At 56.0% G+C, this 22,540-nt stretch overlaps 1 protein-coding gene and 1 long non-coding RNA gene across 7 annotated transcripts in view; both read left to right on the top strand.

Moving 5' to 3' along the window:
• The window catches only part of BRD4 (bromodomain containing 4), an 87,007-nt gene that overhangs the window by 57,526 nt on the left and 6,941 nt on the right, over nucleotides 1-22,540 (top strand). For 5 of the 6 annotated variants that reach the window (XM_053897885.1, XM_053897882.1, XM_053897884.1 and 2 more), the window contains 9 exons: nucleotides 572-861; nucleotides 1,561-1,923; nucleotides 2,823-2,951; nucleotides 9,381-9,590; nucleotides 10,429-10,628; nucleotides 10,954-11,249; nucleotides 12,277-12,387; nucleotides 21,865-21,917; nucleotides 22,033-22,399. In XM_053897885.1, coding sequence (XP_053753860.1) covers nucleotides 572-861; nucleotides 1,561-1,923; nucleotides 2,823-2,951; nucleotides 9,381-9,590; nucleotides 10,429-10,628; nucleotides 10,954-11,249; nucleotides 12,277-12,387; nucleotides 21,865-21,917; nucleotides 22,033-22,399 — 2,019 coding nt within the window. Of the gene's footprint in view, nucleotides 1-571; nucleotides 862-1,560; nucleotides 1,924-2,822; nucleotides 2,952-9,380; nucleotides 9,591-10,428; nucleotides 10,629-10,953; nucleotides 11,250-12,276; nucleotides 12,388-21,864; nucleotides 21,948-22,032; nucleotides 22,400-22,540 lie in introns of all 6 variants that reach the window. The other variant, XM_053897883.1, reaches the window with a different exon arrangement.
• LOC128775634 (uncharacterized) lies at nucleotides 12,548-19,530 on the top strand. Its single transcript, XR_008420501.1, has 2 exons — nucleotides 12,548-13,885; nucleotides 17,101-19,530. It is a non-coding gene; the product is annotated as an uncharacterized LOC128775634 (long non-coding RNA).

Genomic DNA, 22,540 nt, shown 5'->3' with positions numbered 1-22,540 from the left:
ACCCGCGCAGCTGCAGGGAGGCAGTCTGAGCCGGTCACAAAGGGCAGCAGCCGTCCAGCCTCCTCCTGTGGCTCAGGGAGGTGGAAGCTTGCCAGTTTCCAGAAACCTTGGCCAGGGCTGCTGATGCCGGCCCCCTGCCAGAATTGCTTACTCAGAAGGCAGCGCTTCTGGGAATGAGGACAGCTCTGTCCGAAAGTGCCAAGGAACATTTTTCCGCTCCCCATCTACAGGCCTGGTGCTAACTCTCAGCGTGTGTTTCCTGCTCCTTTGGCCCCGGCCTCCATGCCCATGAAGGCGTCTTTGTGCCCGATTTGGGACTTGAAGCCAGGACGCTTCAGGAGGTGTGGCATGCAGTGTGCCGCTGCTCTCAGAGATCCCTGGGGCAGGTGGACCAATTTGGCCAAGGTCTGGGGTGTACGGGTTGTTCTGTCTCTTAGGCGAATAGTTACGGTGACGTTATGTGCTCTGCCCGCACAGATGTATGCTCACCACATGTGACAGTGTCTCCGTGAGGTCAGCCAGCGTGTATCAGGTTCGGCATCTAACCACCTGTCCCTTTTATGATTGGTAGGGACGGCAAAACCTGGCGTCTCTACGGTACCAAACACAACTCAAGCATCGACTCCTCCGCAGACCCAGACCCCTCAGCAGAACCCTCCGCCTGTGCAGGCTACACCTCACCCCTTCCCTGCGGTCACCCCAGACCTCATCGTTCAGACCCCCGTCATGACAGTGGTGCCTCCCCAGCCACTGCAGACACCCCCGCCGGTGCCCCCTCAGCCACCACCCCCACCTGCGCCAAACCCCCAGCCTGTGCAGAGCCACCCACCCATCATCGCGGCCACCCCACAGCCTGTGAAGGTGAGCGTTCTCTGTGTGTGCGTGTGGCCCAACCTGGCCACTGGTGGGCTCCTACCACCTCAGCACCCCCTCTTTTTTGTCTTCCCTTCCATAGCAGCAAGGCTTGTAGGAGACGAGTCACTGTCACTGCCGGCGCTTCATGCAGAGCTTGTCCTGGCTCCTGGGGCACTTTGTGGGTGTTTTGGGGGCACTGTGCAGTGTTTAAGTCACGGCCTAGAAGCTGCTGCCCTGCTGGCCCACAGGTCCCATAGTTGAGCCCACCCCCCAGGGCTTGCCAACCCCCCCAGCCCCTTCCCTAGTTCTAATTTAGACTGTGCGTGTTTGCAGATGGCACCCTTATAGTCTCTGAGACGTGCCTGCCCTGGGGGGGCCAATGTGTCCAGGCTTGGCTCTGAGCGGCTTCCCTGGCATTAAGTGGGAAGCTGCTTCAGGAGGTTTCTGTGGCCTCCAGTGAGCAGATTGTGCCCTTACGTGTGTGCTTTCTCCTGCCACTGGCAGGTCCTGTCCCAGCTGCAGAGAGAGTGATGGGACAGGTCTTTTCTTGCCTCAGTCCTTCACCCATGGAGTTAACCTTTGAGCCCCATTCCCCGTGAATGTTGGAACCCCAGAAAGGACCCAGCTGCAGGAGTGAGCGGAGGGAGGGACAGCTGTGCCGGCCGTCACCTTTGACTGTGCTTGTCACCCCTGTGCTCTCGGCAGACAAAGAAGGGAGTTAAGAGGAAAGCGGACACCACCACCCCCACCACCATTGACCCCATTCATGAACCACCATCACTACCGCCGGAGCCTAAGACTGCCAAGCTGGGCCCACGGCGGGAGAGCAGCCGGCCTGTGAAGCCCCCCAAGAAGGACGTGCCCGACTCTCAGCAGCACCCAGTGTCGGATAAGAGCAGCAAGGTCTCAGAGCAGCTCAAGTGCTGCAGTGGCATCCTCAAGGAGATGTTTGCCAAGAAGCACGCAGCCTACGCCTGGCCGTTCTACAAGCCTGTGGACGTAGAGGCATTGGGCCTGCACGACTACTGTGACATCATCAAGCACCCCATGGACATGAGCACAATCAAGGTGAGCAGATGCCCCCCCCCCCAGAGCTGGGGGCAGGGCTCCTCGGGACAGAGAAGGTCAGAACCTCCTAGGCTGGTCCAAGAGGAGGGTCCAGGCCCTGGGTGCTTCTGAACTGTGCCCTAGCAGCTGTGTCTTCTCACCAGCTCAAAGCAGCCCAGCGCCCCCTGCTGGGAATTGTAGGGGATGGCCTCCAGGACCACGTGCTTGGGAATTTTCTTCCCAGACAGCAACAATGCTGTGCCCTCTGGTCTGGGGACAAGCCCTCTGTGGCCTTGGGCCCTGGTGCCCACGGGCACTTTGCACACAGTTAATGTTCCAGGAGGGGTTGAGAGTTGATGACTTTGCCAGGCGCGGTGGCATAGAGTGGGTCTTGATGTCTCCTCTCAGGAGGAGACACACAAGTGCTGGCATCTTCATTGTCGTATTTTGAGGCCATTTTGGTTATGTTTATTTATTTTAAGCCATTTTGCATTTCTCTCTGTCTGGGAGTAGAGTAAGCCTGCCCCAACATGGGACAGACAGAAGAGGGGACAGTACTTATGTTCCTTTTGACCCGTGTCTTATCCCATATCACCAAGACAGGTGAATGTCAGGTCAGAACTGGTCCCAGCCCTTCTCTTACAGTCTGGCTGAACCTCTGTCTCCATTTATTCTATGTCCACTTGGTCCTTAGTCACAGTGACCAGGATGGGTGGGTTTGGCGTGCTAGCAGGGCATTTCCCAGCCCTGAGACTTGCTTTTGAGTGTCTTTTTGTCCACCTGACAGAGAACTAAGGTGATGACCTCTTCTCTGCTCCGCTGCAAAACTGACTTGCTCCTACAGGCAGCCCTCCTGGCTGTCACGTCCCCATTGGAGCAGGGGTGGGCATAACTAAGGAGGCCCTGTCTTGTCTTTGCAGTCTAAACTGGAGGCCCGCGAGTACCGTGACGCTCAGGAATTTGGTGCTGATGTCCGATTGATGTTCTCCAACTGCTATAAATACAACCCTCCTGACCACGAGGTGGTGGCCATGGCCCGCAAGCTCCAGGTGAGGCCCTGGGGAAGCTCCAGGTACAACATCCTGCAGTAGAGCAGGCTGGGGTCCTGGGTGGGCCAGGCCTGTATGGCCCTCCATAGATTTTATTTCTGTCATTTGCTTTGGTATAATGCCATGTTGCTTTGAAGATGAACTTGAGTCAGGATAGCATGTGTGTCAATATAAAATTGAGGTTATTTTATTATAAAGCAGGGCAGTTGGTTTTGGTCTTGGGCATTTGGGGTTTTGTTTTGGTGTATCCCACTGAAAACCTCCTGCCCCATACCTGCATTTGGTTGCCCTTGGCCAGAAGAGTGTATGTGCTGTATGTGGCCCAATCTGTTCTCCAAAACAGACCTGTCTCCGGTTGGTGGCAGACACTCTTGTTAGGCAGACACTTGGACACAGTTGTGAGCTGAACTAACTGCTCAGCTGTGGACGTTTCTTCACTAGAGCCTTGAAATCTTTTGCCTTCTAGGTGTTCCGTGAGGCCACAACTTCCTAATGGGTGCCATTGGGGTTTGTGGCCCCTTCAAGTTGGTCTGGGTGTGCACCCTGTAAAGTGCACATGTGAGTGGAAGGAAGGGGGGCAGGTTACAGCATAATGTGTGAACTGACTTCACTTTGCTTTATTTAAAAAAGGAAAAACGTACCCAGATTTGAGCAGTGGCTATCTTTGGGTGGAAAGATCAGGGGTTAAAAATTATGGAGAATTGGGGCACGTGGCTGGCTCAGTCAGTAGAGCATGTGACTTTTGATCTCAGGGTTGTGAGTTGGAGCCCCACATTGGGCGTAGAGATTACTTAAAAAAAAATCTTCAAAAAAAATTCTGGAGAATAAAGTCTATATTTAGTACTTTTATAATCTGCTTTTTAAAAAGTTCTTAAGCTTACACACATAAAAATATCTAATCCCTTATCCCCAAAGTCCTGGGTTGCTTCTGCTCTCAGTGTCAGAGCAGGCCCTGGGGTGGATCACCTGCTGTTACAACGGGCAGGCACTCTGGTCAAGCCCAGGACCGGTTTGCATATCTCATGCCCCACTCCCACCTGGTGGCGAGGCGGGAGGCTTCCTCACACCTGTCTTTCCCACCCGTCTGTGGAGTGCTTACAGGGCACAAGTGCAGACTCGCAAATGCCTTTGGCAACCTGTGGGTCCGTTCAGCTCAGAGGCTGCCTGAGACCCATCGCTTGCCCGTCTCCTGGTTCCATTAGCTCCACACGTTGTCCCAGACTTACCATCGTAGTGGCTCTTACCTCCTCACACTGGAGCCAAGGCTCCATCTCTCCTGTTCCTTCCCTTGGCCTCCGTCTGGGTCAGGGGCTGCTTTTGGTTCAAAGGATGTGTCCTGGAACTCTTGGGATAGAATAAAAACTTATTACTAGTGTGAACCTGGCTGCTATTATTGAAATGCACACTCAGCCTTGAACGTTATTTTAGTTTCTATTGCTTGTTATTTGGTTTTATTTTCCCTGAGATTTGGGGTGGGGGTGCTTTCTGCTTTCTTCACAAAGCTGCTTTTCCGTTGTTTACTTCTGCATTTCCCATCCTTAAAAAGAGTTCAGGCTTTATAATTTTATGGCAATTCTCATACATGGCCACCAGGTGGCAGTGTTGCCCTCAGATCTTTGTCTAGACTTCGTCTTTCCACTGTCCTGTGAGGACTGGGGGAGGGAGATAGCTTTTTCCCAGATCGATACTCCTACCCTTTATTTGCCCTCATGCAAACAGCTAAACCAAAACAAGTTCTGTGCCAGCACCAAGATTGCTATTCTGACCTACTTTACTTTAAAAAGAATAGAAGGAGGGTGGCTGAGCCTGGGTAGCTTAGTCGGTTAAGCATCTAACTCTTGATGTCAGCTCAGGTCATGATCTCACAATTTATGAGTTGGAGCCCCACGTCGGGCTCTGCACTGACAGCACAGAGCCTGCTTGGGATTTTCTCTCTTTCTCCCTCTCTCCCTGCCCCTCCCCTGCGCATGCACTTTCTCTTTCTTTAAATAAATAAACTTAAATAAATAAATAAATAAATAAATAAATAAATCAGAAAGAGAAAGAATTCTCCAGTATATTCTAGCTTTCCCTAATTTCTGTGCCTGTTTTATGTCTTGGTTTTGTCTTTTTTTTTTTTTTTTTTTTTTTTTGTTAATTTTGAGAGAAAGAGCATGAGTGGCAGAGGGGCAGAGAGGGGGCGGGGTCAGGATCCAAAGCAGGCTCTGTGCTGACAGCAGAGAGCCCGATGCGGGTCTCGAACCCACAAACTGTGAGGTCATGACCTGAACTGAAGTTGGACACTTAACTGACTGAGCCACCCAGGTTCCCCTGGTTTTATGTTTTTCATTTTTATCCTTCTGGCAGTGGCATGAACATGACCCAAACATGGGGTTTAGCCATAGTGAAACCACTGGGCTATTTTCTTCACTGCAGCCTCTTTCTAAACATTTTTGTTCCAGATACCAGGCTGGACTAGATGAGGTCCTTGACCTGAAGGAGGGTCCATTTCAGGCAGGGGCAGTGCCTAGGGTGGGCCATTTAGCACGGGGTGGTCTCTGCCCTAGCCCGCTTGGCCCACTTCAGGGTGGGTTGCTGTGTTACAGGAAGTGATGTTCCTTCCTTCTCCATTGCCACGAGGCAGGTGGAGAGGTATCTGCTTCAGAAGCAGAATCGATGTGAAGGGCTTCTTGTCTGGAAGTTGGTTGCTCTGTGGCATTTCAGTCTTTTTCCTCTTCCTCGTAAGCTTTCCTGGATCAGCATGGTTGGATGACTAGATTGTCCAGAGGGAAGGAGAAGCAGCAAATCCCCAACCTTTGTTTGCCTCTTGAACAGGTATTAGACTTGCCTCCTCTTAATTAGACTGTTCCCAAGAACTGGGATTTACCTGGAAAATCACATGGAAAAGAATCCATTTTGTTTTTCTCTTCCAGTCTCTAAATTCTAGGCCTTTAGAAAGCACACATCCTACCACCTGGCAGCCATGGTCACAAAGACAGCCAGGAGTGTCTGGGCTCAGGGTTTCCTCAGTCCACAGGTGGCTTGGGCTGAGGCCTGCGAGCCCATCTGGTAGGCCCAGAGCTGCTGGCGGTACTGCCATTTAGACTGCCTGCTCTGTTGTGAAGCGAGGAGTCATTTAGGGAGTTTGGCGCCCTTGTAGATTACCAGAGTTTTAGTGCAAGAAAAAGCACAAATTCAAGGTGATGTGCAGTTATTTTTATAGCGAAGTAAAATGAAAATTGCATTGGGGTATCCTGCATTAGATCCCAGAGGCAGGAAGCTTTTTGGGTGTATGTAAATGTGTGTTTCTGAGTGTGTGCACTCACAGCTGCATCTCTAGCACCCGGCACTTAGTGGCCTACCACTGCCTGCATTCTGCTCCCCACCACAGCCCCCCTCCTCTGAGCCTCGCTGTGCCCAGATACGGCCAAGCCCCACAGCCGTATCCGGGCTTGGCCGTGCTTCACCGTTTGGCACTCAGGCAGCTGTTTCACTAGAGGGGTGGAGGGTGTGCTTCCCCCTCGAATCTGACGCAGCCTAGAGTAGGTGACCCAGTGAACATTCTAGCAAGAGGAGACGCCTGCTCTGAAACCAGCGTGCTTTGCCGATTGATGCCGAGAATTGCAGTGTGGGTGGAGGTTATGGCATGCTGGGCAGAGGAGCTGGGTCCACCTCTAGAAACTGCCAGCCCTAGTGTGGAAGGCCCGAGCCCCTGCTCCCCTAGAGAGTGCTGGTTGTTGGTATTCACTGCTCATCGCCTCAGTGTCCTCCCTCACAAGACCTTCGACCTAGGTGCGTCTCTTTCGGTTTTGGCGTCCTCTAGCCTGGCCCCACACCCTCTCCCCCATTTTCCACCTGGCCAGCAGGATGAGCACCTGGATTCGTGAGTCACACCTTTCTGTCCTTCGAGACATCCTTGCTAGGTCTCTGCAGCTTTTGGTATCATGTCCCCCTCCCCCACACACATGCCCCGCCCTCATCCTTAGGTTTCAGATTTCCCAGGGACTCTTCACTAGTTCTTTGCTGTTCCCACCTTGACACTTAATAGTACTTTATAACTATGTTCACTCCTTGAGGGCAGGGAGCACATCGTTTCTCTTTACCATACGGGTGCAAGTCTGTCTCAGCCACGCGGGAAGGTTTTTCTGCGGTAGCTCTAGGTTCACTGGCACTCAAGCCCAAGTGCATTTCGCAGAGTGCCCCCTACTGGAACCGGGGCAGATGGGAGGATGACAGGTCTCGTAGCTGCTCGCGACAGGGAAGCCAGCAGCCCCAGCTTGTAGGCCCCACAGTGACTGCCCAGCCAGCCAGCCTGCCTGGCCTCCTGGCTTGTGCTCTTTGCTCTTTGGTCTTGGAGCCTTGGGAGAGCAGGGCCAGGGAGTACCCTAGGCGAGGCCTCAGGGCGAGTCCTGGCTTCCATTTCCACCACAGCCACAGCCTGTTGGGGAGAAGCAGGGATGTCCTAGTGGCAAGGGTAGAGCTGTTCTGGCAGCTGGCAGGAGATGCTGGGCACATACATAAGTGGCATGAGGAAGCTCCCACCTGGTAAAGCTCACCTCCCGGCAGCACCAGGTACTCGGCCATGGCTGCCACCCTCCTCCCTCTGTGGGGTCCTGACACCTCAGGCACACTTCTCTAACCTGCCCCCTCCTCCTTGGCAGCAGGCCTGGCTTTTTCTGGACGCTCCTGTGGGTCTGTTGGGGCCCCGGGGCACTGGGCAATAAGGGTCTTGCTTGCTGCCGCACTGGGGGCCTCTGCCCCAGTGTGAGCCCCCGTCTCCTTTAGCCAGGGTGGTGACAGTCTCTTGCTCATGCCTCCTGGGTGTCTTTTCCACTGCCACCCGACCTGCTCCAGAATGTATTTCTGTATAAATTAGAAATTAGAAATTTCTGTATAAATGACTATAATTTATAGTAGCAAAACCACTTATACAGCAGAATCCAGGTTGTCACTTTGCTGGGAGCAGGAACTGCCTTGGAGGAGCCTGACTGGGTGGTCTGGAGGGGAGGGGACAACACTGCAGTTGGGGAGGACACCTGCCCTGCTGCCCAGGGGTCGTCCCCTTTCCCAGCTGCCTTGGGGACAGAAAACCTGAAGCTGTGCTTCCAGAGATATCAGGAGAGGCTTCTAGGGCCAGCTGTGTCAAGTGTACCCTAGTTTGTTTGACACAGCAGCCTCGGAGCTTGACCCCACGGCCCTCCCAGGCCTCGTGGGCCATGCTGCTCCGAAGCATCAGTTCACACTTGGGAAGGCCCATTCTTCTGCGTGAGATGCTACGTTGACATTTTCTAGGCTTAAGGCAGGTCCTGCAGTCCTTCTGGGAAGCTAACTTTGTTCTTTTCACTGCTGTTCTTTGTCCTGAGTCATCTCTGGGCTTACGATCATGGAGCCCTTGGGGTAGGAAGGGACCTGCCGGCTGGCTGGTGAGGCAGGGCTGTTGGGCCTAGGTGCCCAGACTGAGCTGCTGCCCCCAAGCTCTGTGACCCCACGTGGAGTTCCATCGGATTCCTGGGACTTACAGTTGGAAGGTCTCGGAATCCTGGGGTGGTGGGATCCTGTGCTTAACAGCCCTGCGCATGTGGGGTTGGGTCTCTGGCACCTCACAAGATTTACTCCCTCCTGTAGCCTGTCTCCAGTGCCCCCACATCCACTTCTGTTATACCTTTCCCACCTTGCTGGCCATGCCCTGGAGACCCCTCAGCCAGTGGCATGGCTCTGCCCAGGTGCCCCAGAGGTGGTCTGAGGAGGGGGTGGGGGCGGACACGTGCCTGCTGCAGCAGAGGCTCAGCTGCCTTGCCGGCCTTGGTCTGTGCACGAGGCACACTTACTCCAGGGCCGGGCCTTTGCATGTGCTGTTTGTTTCCTCTGCCTGGAATGCTCTCTCAAACTGAAGACCCCACCTGCTCCCTGAGGGAGTGTGAACCGGAGGCAGGCAGAGGTTCCTGTTCTGTTCATCACTGTATCTTAGTGCCCGGCCCTGGCATGCAGGAGGCACCCTCGGGATGTGCTGAGCTAATGAGAACCTCAAGGCACTGTTTGCGGGTCTTGCCCTCGGCCTGCTATCTATCTAGGATCTCCACACAGACGTCCTCAGTGGGCCAGCTGCCTCCTGTGACGTGGGTCACATGTACTTACCTGGCCTGTGTCTCCTGGAGAATGGGTGCCAAGCCATGTCAGAAGGACATTTCAAAGTGAAATTTGTGAGAAGTGTTGGAAGAGCTGACGAGGGTCCTCACCCAGCCCCTTGTCTTAGTGGTGGGGTGTGGGGGGTCACCATCAGCCTAGCCCTCTTTGGCCCTCCTGCTTACTTCCTGTTGAGTCAAGCCCGGCAGCCAAGGAGGCTTGGTGATGCTGAGCCACATCCCAGGCAGCCCCCCACCACCCATGCCTGGGCCCCCGGCAGCCCTCACAGGCACGGCTTCCCCCCCCCCGCCCCCCCCCCCCAACCAGGATGTGTTCGAGATGCGCTTTGCCAAGATGCCAGACGAGCCTGAGGAGCCTGTGGTGGCCGTGTCCTCCCCAGCGGTGCCACCCCCGACCAAAGTGGCAGCCCCGCCCTCGTCCAGCGACAGCAGCAGCGATAGCTCCTCCGACAGTGACAGCTCCACCGATGACTCTGAAGAGGAACGAGCCCAGCGGCTGGCCGAGCTCCAGGAGCAGGTGAGGATGTGGGCAGCCCCGTTCCCAGTCACCTGGAACGCATGGGCTGGGCAGTCTCCCCAGGGTTCTCCATGACCTGGCAGGTCCCAGCTTGGAGTTCCAGCGGGATGAGGGGTTTAAGGGTGCTGACCTCCCGTGCAGTGGGAAATCAGTGTGCAACTTCTGGCTCCCCAGAACACCTACTAACAGCCTACTGTTGACCAGAAGCTTTACCTGTAACGTAAAAAGTCGATTAATTCCTATTTTATGGGTTGCACATATTATGTAGTGTATTTTTACGGCAAAGTAAGGAAACATCAAGAAAATCATAAGAACTGGAAAATATATTCATAGTACCGTATCGATCGGGAAAAAAATCCACATATAAGAGGACTTGCACAGTTCAAACCCACATTGTTCAAGAGTCAACTGCATATATGTACACTGTGGGTGTGGAGGTGGGAAGACATGGCTGTTCTGCGGGCAGAGGCGAGGCTTCTAGATGCTTCCAGCATCTGAAAGGAGGAGCCTCAGCCAGGATGTCCATCTCTCCTGAGGCCCTACAAGCCAGCCATCAGGGCCTTAGTACCCAGCCTCCCAGGGACCCTCCTCCTGGATGGCTGTGGAGCTTGGTATCTGCCAGCTTGGGCAGCTTCTCCAGCCAAGAGGACACTGGCCATCCTCGGAGTCCACGGCCTGGGTGGGTGTGGGCACTTCAAAAATCTGGTGAGGTGGCAGGTCACAAGGCTGAGGGCCAGCCCCCTCCCTGTGCTTCCCTCCTCCTCTGCACCCTGGTGCCCGGGGGTCCACCCAGAGACCAGGATGATGGGCGTGTGTACCTTGCCTGTCTGCTCCACAGCTCAAAGCCGTGCACGAGCAGCTTGCAGCCCTCTCCCAGCCCCAGCAGAACAAACCAAAGAAAAAGGAGAAAGACAAAAAAGAAAAGAAAAAAGAAAAGCACAAAAAGAAAGAAGAAGTGGAGGAGAATAAGAAGAGCAAAGCCAAGGAACTTCCTCCTAAAAAGACCAAGAAAAATAACAGCAGCAACAGCAACGCGAGGTCTGTGCCTCCCTGAGCTGCCCTGGGTGGGGACCCCTGCTGGCCACGGTGGGTAGGGAGGCTGCCTCGCACCCTTTCTCCTGGGGTGGGTCTTGGCACCCAGTGTGTTTGGGAAGGGAAGGAAGATAGGTAGCATGGAGCAGAAGGTGAGGACGGGGCATGGTTTGCGGTCTGTCTCCGTTGGGTGCTCCCAGGAAGGCGTTGCCAGCCTCCCCTGTTTCCCGTGAAGGCCATCTGGGTGGGGGTGTGGAAGCCCTCCCCTAAGCCCCAGATGGAGGAATGGGTGCCTCACGTTGACAATGGTGTCTGCATCATCCCTTCGTAGCAAGAAGGAGCCTGCGCCCATGAAGAACAAGCCCCCTCCTGCGTACGAGTCGGAGGAGGAGGACAAGTGCAAGCCCATGTCGTATGAGGAGAAGCGGCAGCTCAGCCTAGACATCAACAAGCTCCCTGGTGAGAAACTGGGCCGCGTGGTGCACATCATCCAGTCGCGGGAGCCCTCCCTCAAGAACTCCAACCCCGATGAGATTGAGATCGACTTTGAGACTCTGAAGCCGTCCACCCTTCGAGAACTGGAGCGCTACGTAACCTCCTGTTTGCGGAAGAAAAGGAAACCTCAAGGTGCCCTTGGGCCCCTGGGGCAGGGTGTGCTCTGAGTCCTGGCCAGCCCTGGCCGACAGGGAGGAGGCTGGGCGAGTGGGCATTCTCCATTAACTTTGCCTTCCAGACGTGGCCGTCTCCCTCTGTAGGCTGTTTTTCCAGTTACAAAAGCTGTGTCCTCGACACAGAAACCTCTGGAGGGCTGTGACATCACACTTGACCCTGGGCTGGTGGTGCCATTCTCCACCTCCTGGTCGGTACCCATCTAAGGCCTGCCTGCACCTCAGTGTCTTCAGCCTTGCTCTGAGCAGCAGCTTCTGTTGCCCTTACCACTGGGTCTTCCCCAAAAGCCAGCCACCCCCGCCCTGCTGCCACCTCTTTGGAACAGAGGGTGAGGGCCAGGTGCAGGGGCCAGGAGGAAAGATGTTAGGTCCACACTGCCTGCTTTGCTTCTCTGCTTCGACACGGGCCCCTCCACAACAGTCTGCCAGGCAGCACTTGCCTGTTCAAAATGTCTCATCTTAACTCACGGCTTTTGTCTGGAGACCAGTAGGACTTAATATCCACATCAGAGTGTTGTATGCAGCCTTTGTCCCAGTCCACGTTGACTCCTGGGGCGCTCGGGCCCCTCCCTAGGGTGCTGCACAGTGACACTGTGCCCTCAGTCTACGCACCGAGGTGCTGGGAGACTCCCAGGGCTCTTTCACGTCTTGCTTTGTCCCTGCCGTCATGTCTTGGGGTCCCCTGCACCCACTGTCTGAAAAGTAGCTGAGGGAGCCTGAGCTCAGCGGTCCCTCATGTCAGGGAATTATTTCCTGCCTTGTCCCTTAACTGTCTGGTGAACCCAGCATAGGGTATTGAGAGATTGGAGGGGCTTTGAAATTCTAGTATTAAGCTAAGCTTTTGGCTGGCACGCGGTAGGACTGGTCAGGGCCTCGTAGAAGCAGCCCACTGGCCCTTCTTGCGGGCGGTTGGGCTATTCCTGTGGCCAGCAGTAGCCCCCTAGGTTGGGGCCCTGCCTGACTGTGTCCCTGTTGCTTTATTACAGCCGAGAAAGTTGATGTGATTGCTGGCTCCTCTAAGATGAAGGGCTTCTCGTCCTCGGAGTCGGAGAGCACCAGCGAGTCCAGCTCTTCTGACAGTGAAGACTCCGAAACAGGTTAGATGTCTTACTGAGCTTCTTGTCGAGTTCTTCCCTGTGTTTGGCTCAGTCACGTGTCCAGACTACCCGAGACCAGAGATGGCTGTCATAATAAGAACGGTAACCCTCTCGCTAGGACACTGGGTAGCCCTGTACCCTCACGGTGTTGACACTGCACGATTCTGGGGAGCTCGGGGGGCCTGGTGAGGACCTTGGGTGTTGGGGCCCAGCTGGTGGCATCAGTGTTCGTGTGACCCCGCCCAGCCCTACAGTCTCTTCCTGTCACGGTCGCATGCAGCACGGCTGTTCAGGTGATGTGCTCCAGCAGCACGTGTGTAGCGGCCTGCTCTCAACTCTGCTGTCACCAGGCTCGGGGCTCTGCCATTCGCCCCAGAGTGCTCACAGCTGCATTGGCTGCTCCTAACGCAGTGTGCACACACGTGGGCCTGCACGTGTGCCCCATGGTGGTGTCCTGACTGACCCTACCGCCCACCTGAGCAGCAGCTTCAGTGTGGGAAGTGGGAGTGAGAAAGGGCAGGTGGAGACGCTGAGAGCTGCAGGCTGGTAGGAGAGAAGCTTTTCCTGCAGAGGGGCGCTTTCCTGATTATTCGCGGGGAGCATGGGGAGAGGGGCAGATGCTCCCTCACACTGGCCCGGAGGAGAGGCTAGAAAGGAAGCCTGGCAACTAGCCTGCTCTGTGAGCTGGAGCTGGTGGGGGTGGCCGTGCGAGTCTGGGGAGGCGGGCTGGCCCCTGGGCAGGTCTAGTGCCATCAGCCAAGCAGCCTCTCCAGGCAGGCTGTGGTATGTGCATCCTCAGTGGGAAGTGTATTTCTGGGTGTTTTCTTTCATAGACCTGTTTCGTCTCTGGCATGTTATTCTGACTTAAAACTAATAGTAAGCCCCACGTAGTCAGTTTATGAAGATAACGTGATCTGATCGGGCCAAGGAAGTTTGAGGCCCCTTACACTTAGAGTAGCTTTGTGACCCCTCTGCCGAGGCGTGTGCACACCCGGGTCCTCTTGTCAGCTCAGCCTGCCTTTTTCTGGGGAAGCTGAGGACAGGAGGGCTTCTGGGCCTTCTCACTCTCTCTCCACTTTGACAGGAAAGGGTACCAGGCTTCCCAGGTAGGTGGGAGGCTTGCCTTGAGGTGGGCGAAGGGCTTCTCCAAGACTCCAGATTCTGTCTCCAGTGGGCCCAAATGAGAGTCATTAAGTCATTAAGCTATGTTCCATATTTCCTGAGCTCCGCTGTATGCAGAGACTGCTGTGGGCAGTTTGCTGCCCTTCTGTCTCCATCCTTTGTCCTTTTCTTCTAACCAGTCCCCCCCCCCCCCCCCCGTTGCTTTTTTATCTGTCAACCAGCAGGGGGCGCCACACCCCCATACCCACCCAGGAAGGGCTGGCAGGAAGCCAGCGCCAACTGCCCTCAGCAGGATGGATGACCATATTCTTGGGCCCAATTAGCATTCCTGGTGGCCCCTGACTTCTCACCTTCTTCTGTGCCAGCCATGCCGCAGGTTTGCCTTTGCTCTGGGGTTTTGCACCTCCTGCAGTTTTTAGCACGCTGCTCCTGCTAGGGGTGTCAACAATCTTTTCTCCTAGGTATATGAGTGACCAAAAGAAAACCCCAAAGCTTGGAATTGGCAGGGGACCCGATTGTTAAAACGGCGCAGTTTGGCCAAGGGCAAACTGCTTTGGCCCCGACGTAGATCGTGGTACCCAACCGGCAAGTCCTCATTGCGAATCTGTGACCGTGGCCTTTGTCCCTGATCCCCAAGCTCTTCTTTGGTGTGTGTTTGCCTTAGGTGGGAAATCCTCCTGGGCTCCTGAGTGCCTTGCACACTCCTACCATCTGATGTGGGGCAGCTGTGACGGAATCTCCAACAGCTCTCTACTGCTGAGAATACTTTTTCCCTTTTTGTGCCCCCCCTTTTAAAGAGATGGAAAGATTGTGCAACAAGTAATCTGAGAGCCCTGGGAACAGCTGTCCTGGCGGGAAGGAGGGTGAGATTTACAGTCTCTGAGCCGACGGCCTGCAGGCTCCCAGGCTCCAGCAATCCGGCCCGGTGGCTTGCCCTGCTGCTTCCGGCCCATCCCTCTTTCCAGGCACCCTCCCCACCTTGAGTTTTGGGAGGCTCCCATTTGTCTTCAAGGTTCTGGCTTTTCCTTTGCCATCTGTGTGCACCGGAGAGCTCTGTTGTGGGTCAGCTGGATGCTTCTCTCAAGAGAACCACCGTGTGGGTTTGTGCCCTAGGGCTCAGACACTCGGCCCGAAAATGGGAGGGAGCTTGCGCCCCTGCATCATTGAACGCGGCCACCCGCCACCCCATCCCGCATAGGAAACTGCACTTGCTTCCAGGGCAGCTGCTCAAGCTGGGTCCCTGGAGGTAGGCAGCCCCAATTTCTGTGGCCAGTTAGTGGTTCTGCCTTGGGAAGATAGGACAGGGTGGGGGGTATTGAAGGTATTTCTTTTGGTCTTTTGGGGTTTGTTTTTGCCCTCCTTGTTCTTGTGTTTCCATTTGGACTGGAGCCGAAATTCCTGAAAGGGCCTATTTTTGTCACTTGTACTAAGGGTCGTTTCTGCTGACAGGGCCCTGAGACATGAATCACCAAAAGAAACCAAACAGAGGCACTAAATTGGAGCTTGGTGGGGGGGTTGGGGGGGTTGGTGCATAGATCCCTTCTCTGGCCGCTCTCCATAGATAAGGATGCTGTGGACTACTTAAGGCATGGGGCTGGTCCTTGGGGCCAAGCAGCAGTTCAGGGAGGTGGTGCACCCACAGATGGAGTTGGGGGGGGCAGGGGTTGGGCTTTCCTAGCTCGGTCCCAGGCCACCATGTGTTCCTCCCCACCGCCCAGAAGCACGCTGTTGGCCAGCCCCACCACATCCTCTGAACCCAGCTATTACTTGGATTATGGTCTTCCATTGAGCTTCAGTTCTGGATAAAGTTCGAATCTGCTTCAGGGTTCAGTATTGGGACAGGGCAGGGGATGCAAATGCCACTTTCCCACTTGCTCCTAAGGCATCTGTAGACCTCGGCTGGGCAGGCCAGAGGTGAGTGCCTGGTTCCCCCTTTTCCGCAGCCATCCCAGATGGGCTTTGGGCAGAGCTGTGTGGCCTGTCGGTCACCAGTGCTGCGATCATGTCTGCCTGGCTCACGGGGCCAGAGGGAATGTCCTAGGACTCTTTGTCTAGCTTTCCACCCCATTGTGACGCTGATGACAGCCTCCTTCCACGTGCCATCCACGGGTCTTTCTGGGTAGGGTGGGTACACAGCTCCTGTCCCTCTTAGGACTGCACCCTTGTACCCCAGCTACCTGGCTGGGACGGGTTCAGGGAGGTGTGGGGTAGTTCTCTTGGATTTGTGCCTGGTCTTCTAGTTGCAGTGGGAGCTCACTCCAGCTATTTTAGTCTCCTTGTTTCCTTTTCCCAGGATTTGAGCTTGTGGGTGTTTCTTAATAGCTCCGGGGAAAAAAGGAATGCTTGATGTTTTGGAAAGATTTGAGCCGGAAAGTGCAGACAGAGGCCACAAGGCGTTCTTCCCAGACAACCAGCCTCAGCTTCCGACCCCTGGGGTCTTTGAGGGACTGGGTCCCAGGCCCATCTTGGGGCCTGCTGCTGCCTGCTCCAAGGGTGTGATACTTGCTCTTGGGAAGAGGGAGAGGCCCCTGGTAGGGGCGTAGGGAGGTAGGAAGGGACCTGGAGGGCAGGACTGTAGCTGGTCTGCCTGTGCTGTCAGGTGACCCCTCTCATACACTCACATGCAGGGGTCGCAGCTGGAGGGACTCTGGGGCTTCGTGGGCGAGGGTGAGCCTTGTGGAATGTGCCCTGAATGACAGTCCGGCCAGTGGGTGGGTTTTTCCCACGCGCACGCACACACACACTTGAAGACCACGGGACTGCAGTGCTGGTTGCATCCGTGACTCTGGCAGAGGCATCTCATCTCTGCTGTGTGGGTGGGAACATGCCCCACGCCCTTCTCCCGTCAAGGGGAAACACTCGAGACCGCTTTCCTCCTCGGCATCTTTTTTTTTTCACCCCACCTTGACGGTGTATAGAATTATTTGGTCTTTTTGTAATTTGTTTTTTGTTGATGTTTCTTGGTGTTTGTAGGAATGCAGAAAGGAGGGTGTTTGCTGGAGGTCCTGCACTGCAGAGCCCCTCTCTTGGGGGTTTTCTTACCTGTGCCCCAGCCCTGAGGAAGGGCCGGCATCACCTCCCTGAGAAAGACAGTGTGCAGTAAAGCAGATACAGAGGGGAGACAAGCTCAGGGTCGGGCGGGGGGGGGCGGTGGGGGGAGGGGGGGGCGGTGCCTGCTGGACGTGTGGGCACACCTGGCTGGTCTTCAGGAGTGATGGCAAGGACGACAGGCCAGGGCATCTCTCACATTCAAAGACCAGTAAAGGAAATGCTGGTCCATGCTCAGGGTGCACGTGAACTTGTTCCTGGAAGCAGTTACTCTGTGTGGAAGCACGAGCAGGCTCTGGGTGGTTTTGGAGACGTCCACACGTGCCGGATCTGTGGCCCTTGTAAAGGGAAGGTGGGTCTGTCCCCGCCCGCGGCTGGCCAGGCAGGGGGCAGGGCTCCCAGGCTCCGGCGCCGTTCTCTCGTGCCCTGTCCGTGGGCAGGGCACAGGAGGCTGGCTCGGTCTGTGGTTCTTCTGTTCTTGTGACTTGAACGGTACATTCCACACCATTTCTCTCACACTGGTTTCTCTCTCCCTCTATGTAGGTCCTGCCTAATCATTGGACACGGACTCTTAATAAAACGGTCTTCAGTTCCAGATTCCTTCCCAGCAAGCTATAGCTTAAGTCCATTTTCTTCTGTGAAAGGGACAGGACTCCATCAAGTTATGGAATTCCTCAGAGCCCTGGGCCTGTCCCCTGGGGTGGATTTAGTCCTGTCCAGCAGCACACGCCTAATCCCGCCTCCGGGAAGGCTGCCTGCTTGGCTGGCCACCCGGGCCTCCTGTGTAAAGACTGCTTGGCTGTCCTGCCCAGCCTCCCTGGTCGTCTGGGGTCTTCTGGGTGGGTGGCATCTCCCAGAGGGTGATGACAATCTGCTCCGTGTGCAAGGCCCCGTCACGAGTATGTTTTCTCTCTTCATCCCTCCCTCTTTTTCTGGATCCTAACTGCTTTCCTCCTGGATCTTAAAATGATGTTAGCCCAGGGAAGATCTCATTCAGCCTAAAGAAGAACACTCTGATTAATCTAGAGCTTTCCCCAGTGAGGAACAGGGGCTTTAGGGGCAAGCCTGGCTGGGCTCAAAAGCTCACGAGGTTGTCCCTCAGCATGCCCTCTTTCTGGTGGCTTGTGAGGCTCCAGCCAGAGGCTGTCACCAGCCACAGACTACTCCCGGCCCCTGGAGTCTTCCTTCTGTTTTCATTGTTCCCATTGTTGCCTGTTGGGCATTTTCCCAACTTTTTTGGCCTCTTTGCCCGAAGTCACAGAGGGGAAAGTACCTCTTGGGCTGCCTCCCTGTCCCTCCCAAGTAATTAGAAGCAGGCTACAGGGGGAAGGGGTGCTTTTAGGAAGGCCACTGGTGAGGGGCACTTGAGGAAGAGTGGCCATGCAGCCAGGTGACCTGTCCCAAGTGGGGTGGGACGCTGGGCTGGTGGGTGAGAAAAGGCTCTCAAACCCAGAACACTGGACCAGTCCGTAGTGAGGCCATCAGAGCCCTCGGGGTTTGCTCTGTGCACATCTCTGAAGGGGTGTCGCCAGTGCAAGCACCCTCTCAGTCTTCAGTCCCCTAGAATAATGACAGCCTCTGGGGGTGGGGCAGGCCAGGGTGGCCACATCATCCAAGCCCTGTGAGAGGCACTGAATAGGATTTTTTGCTCTAAAAATAAATATCAGCCCTTTTTTGGTCATGAATCCAGCATTTCAGCAGAAAACTGCCTGATGAAAAGTCCCTTAAGGAACAGCATCTGTGTTTCAGGGAGTTTTGTTTTGTTTTTGTTTTTCTTTGTTGTTGTTTTTTTTTGGGGGGGGGTTGGTTTTTTGGGGTTTTTTTTTTTGTTTTGGTTTTTTTTTTTCCCCCCCTCTTCCTTTTTAAAGTGTAGTTTGTGTGTACTTCTTCAAGGCTTATAACAGTCTCCTGGCACCTCGGAGCCTGCCTTCTAGAGCTGGAAGCAAGTTTGAGGAGGTGTAGTTCACCATCAGCAGCTGGTGGATGCTGGCCACCTCCTGTGCAGAAACCCTGGGACACTTCCTCGGGGCCTTGGGTTCTAGATCCAGCCTCTCCAGGGCCCTGCAGTGATGCTTGCGAGTTCCTAGGCTGCTCTCTGATCCTCTGGCCAGTCTTCTTCCAGTCAAACTCATTTGCCAAACAGACTATTTTGAGTTGCCCTTTGGCCTGTGCCTGATGTGTTCCCAGTGCAGCTCGGCCTGGCTGGAGCCAGGGGGCTTCATGCCCAGAGATTCCCACAGGACAGTTGGGAAGCTGCTGGCATTGTCTTTCTGGGAAGATTCTGCCGTCTTGGAACAAATGGCAGCCTGGATTCCCACAGTGTCGGCCTGTGTTGCCGCTCCACCCCTTCCCACACTCGTGCATACCAGCTATAGCCACAGGCCAGCTCGCCTGCAGGGTCTCTGCACCCTTGCTGTCCAGGGATCCTGGCCTCCTTGCCCATCGGGCTTTTATCTATCAGGGAACTCGATCTTTAGACTCGAGCCGTCACCTGTGCCCAGTGCCCCAGGAATAGGGCAGAGAGAGCAGTGCCCACTCACTCCTCATTGGCAGCCTCCTGTGTGTGAGCAGGGGCACGTGCCAGCTGGGCCTTGACACACCAGCCAGCCTGCGGGGCCGGAGGAGTTGCTGTAGGAGGGGCGGGTGGCCTGGGCCTCTGCTAGCGCCAGGGCTCCCCAGTCCGTTGCGTTGAGGGGCTCTGTGCCTCTGCCCTGCCCTTACCCTCAATCCTGTCTCCTTCCCTTGAGTGGGGGCGGAGGGGGGGGGCGGGGGAGGAATCAGTGTTTTAATCAGATTTTACAAAAACGTTTTAATTCTTTGTACAATTACCATCCTATGTAAAGATGAAATTTGTGTTGAGTTCAAGATTTTCATGGAATAAAGATCACACAGTACTCGAGGCCATCTTCATGTAACCCTTTCTAGAGAGTTTTGTGTGGGTGTCTCGGGGCTGGTGTGTCGTGAAGCTGTGCACTTCCTGTCTTGTCTTCCTACCAGTAACTCCAGCAGGAGGCTTGGGCCACATGAGCTGTACGCAGCTGTCCCAAACGGGCTCCAGCACCCTTTGGTCCCCACCGCCGGCCCCTTTTGTGACCTCTGGTCCTGGAGGTCTGCTGCGTACCTCCCACCGGTTCTCCCGCTCTAGGCCCGTCCCCCTCCCCACCGGCACTTCCCCACAGAGACCTGGGACACTTGCCAAGGCAGCCAAGACCCACTCTCTGGAACCCCTGGGACCCCACAGCATTTTGTCCCCATGAGTGCTCATGTGGGCCTCTCTGCTCACGGCCTGCGAGGGGATAGTGAGGGCACACAGAGCTACCACCGTCCCTCCTTTATGGTAGGAAAAAAAAAAAGGGGGATTCCCCTGAGGCCATGAGATGACAGGCCACCCCAGCCCTCTCTCTGCAACACCGTGTCTTCTCCTGGTCAGACTTTCCCCACTGAGCCTGAGCCCTTTCTTACCCTAGGTTCCAGTCCCCCAGCCTCCCAAAGGCCTGCCCATGTGTGAGTGGCTGCTCCAGCCTCCCTCGAGTTTCAGTGTCTGTTCCTGGGATCTGCTGCGAGAGGTGCCCGTCCTGGAGGGACGCCCCCGCCCCCAGCCCCTTCCTGCTCCCTTCGGCTCAGAGGCCTCTGCACACCGTGCTCTGCCCAGTGCATGGAGGGCCCCTTTGGTCCTGGGCCTCCCACCTTTCTAGTTCAGTGTCCCTCCTTCACCCTGCAGCTGCCAGCGCCATGGCCCTAATCCCGCAAGTCACCCAAACTGTCCCCTTTGTATGTCCCACCCACAAGAGTGTTCCTCTCACCCGGTTTCCTGCCGTGACCCAAAGAGCCCTGAACCCTCTCCTGGCATCTCCAGTGTCCGGGTTTGAGGCTGGGCTTCTGGTTCCCGTGTTCCAGGTGTCCCCGGTTGCGGCCATTGGTATGAGGACGTGTGTCCATAGCTGCTGAGGTCTTTGTCACTGTCTTGTCTCTTGCATGGAATGGTGAGCTCTTGCAGGGCATGAGATCCCTTCTCCTCCGTTTTGGTAGCGCGCTGTGCCCTGTGGCTGTGCACCTCACAGAAGCTTAGCACGGCCCTCCGTGAAGCAGCTACCAGCAGAGGTGGCACGCCTTGGGCAAAGCATGTGTCCTCCGACACCAGCAAGAGCCGGCACCCTGGCAAGGAGCTCAGGGGAAGCCAGGCAAAGCCAAGAGGTGTCTCTTGGTGACAGGAACTTGAAAGGCACCGTGGGTCCCGTCTCCTACCTCGTTGTTGACTTCATCATTTCCTAGGCCAAGAGTGCCGACTGGGCCTCCTCTCCCTCTCTGGGGTTCGCACACCAGCGATTCTTGGCAGGGGACAAACAGGTGGCGGAAGATCCTTAGCATATATCTGTGGGTTGGGTGTGTGTGTTGGCAGTTGCCCATTCCTTGCAGGGACAGGCCCACCCTGGACAAGGCCATACGATGGCAGCAACAAGCCGCTGGCCCCTGAGGAACCAGGGCACACACTGCCTTCTCCCTGCAGCACGTTGGCTGTGTCCCATCACGGGGACTTGTCTGAGGCTGGTCTTTCACGAGGAAGGGGATGCTGGTTGGTGGCCACCTTTGCTGGCCACGGTAGCGAGCACCTTCTCCGTTTCCTCCGGGTCATTCCTGAGACGCTGGCCTGCCTTCCCTCCCTCTCTCCATCAGTCCCTCCCCTAAAGTGCTCACTCTGCAGCCAGGCCTTGGCCCATGCTGACATCACCACTCTCACCACAGTTGTGCAGCTCTGCTTCCCCTGGGAGGATGGGAAGGAGTCAGCTTAGAGGGCAGTACAGTTGGAGGCAGCCATGTCGTTACTTTGCAGCTGCGTGACACAGGGCAGGTCCCTTAATTTCTCTGAGCCTCACTTGGCTGATCCATCAAATGGATGTGATCATTTTGAGTGGCACTATTGTTCCCAAGGCAGAGCGGGCTGGGGTACAGACACTTCGGTCACCATAGTGGCATCTGACCCAGCAAGTGGGGGAGACACTGGGCGAGGAGGTCTCTGTAGCTCATCTCCCAGCGTACCCGGGCATCATCCTTTAGTGGAACTCGTGGGCAGGGAGGCTTTTCAGACGTGGTCCCTGCTAGGAGAAGTGGCAGGCAAATGGGTAGGTGACGCCCCATACGTCTCTCTCCCCCATGACCGACTCCCGTCCCTGACGGAACCCAGCTACCCTCCCTGTCACCGTCACCAGCCCTTCTGAACTTACCCTGTGTTTTCTCCTGGCTCTGCCTCCAAGGCCGGCTCACAGTCCTCTCCCCCAGCGCCTCACCACCTTCTCTTTCCCTCTGCAGAGATGGCTCCGAAGTCAAAAAAGAAGGGGCACCCCGGGAGGGAGCAGAAGAAGGTACGTGGTCTCAGGGGTGTCCTCCAGCAGGTGAGCAGCTGGCCACCTGCCCTCGTGGGCCCCGAGGGTACACAGGCGTGTCCCGCCTGCCTGATGTCAGCCTGTCTGTCCGCAGCACCATCACCACCACCATCAGCAGATGCAGCAGACCCCGGCCCCCGTGCCCCAGCAGCCCCCGCCGCCTCCCCAGCAGCCCCCGCCGCCTCCACCTCCGCAGCAGCAGCAGCCCCCACCCCCGCCGCCCCCGCCTTCCATGCCGCCACAGGCAGCCACCACGATGAAGTCCTCGCCTCCGCCCTTCATCGCCGCCCAGGTGCCCGTCCTGGAGCCCCAGCTCCCAGGCAGCGTCTTCGACCCCATCGGCCACTTCACCCAGCCCATCCTGCACCTGCCGCAGCCCGAGCTGCCCCCTCACCTGCCCCAGCCGCCCGAGCACAGCACTCCACCTCATCTCAACCAGCACTCGGTGGTCTCTCCTCCAGGTGAGCTGCGGCCACGCCTGCCGAGGTGCAGGGAGGCCCCCTTCCCGTCCTGCTCTTTCACTGACTAGGCACTCTGGGCGACCTGTGGAACCCCCTCGGCTGTAGTTGTGTTGCTTCCAAAGGGAGGCCAGTTGATTTTCC

This window comes from Panthera pardus, unplaced genomic scaffold (genome assembly GCF_024362965.1).
Source record: "Panthera pardus isolate Hobbes unplaced genomic scaffold, ASM2436296v1 HiC_scaffold_8, whole genome shotgun sequence".
NCBI classification, from domain to species: Eukaryota; Metazoa; Chordata; class Mammalia; order Carnivora; family Felidae; genus Panthera; species Panthera pardus.
This window is presented reverse-complemented; position numbering and strand designations above follow the sequence as displayed.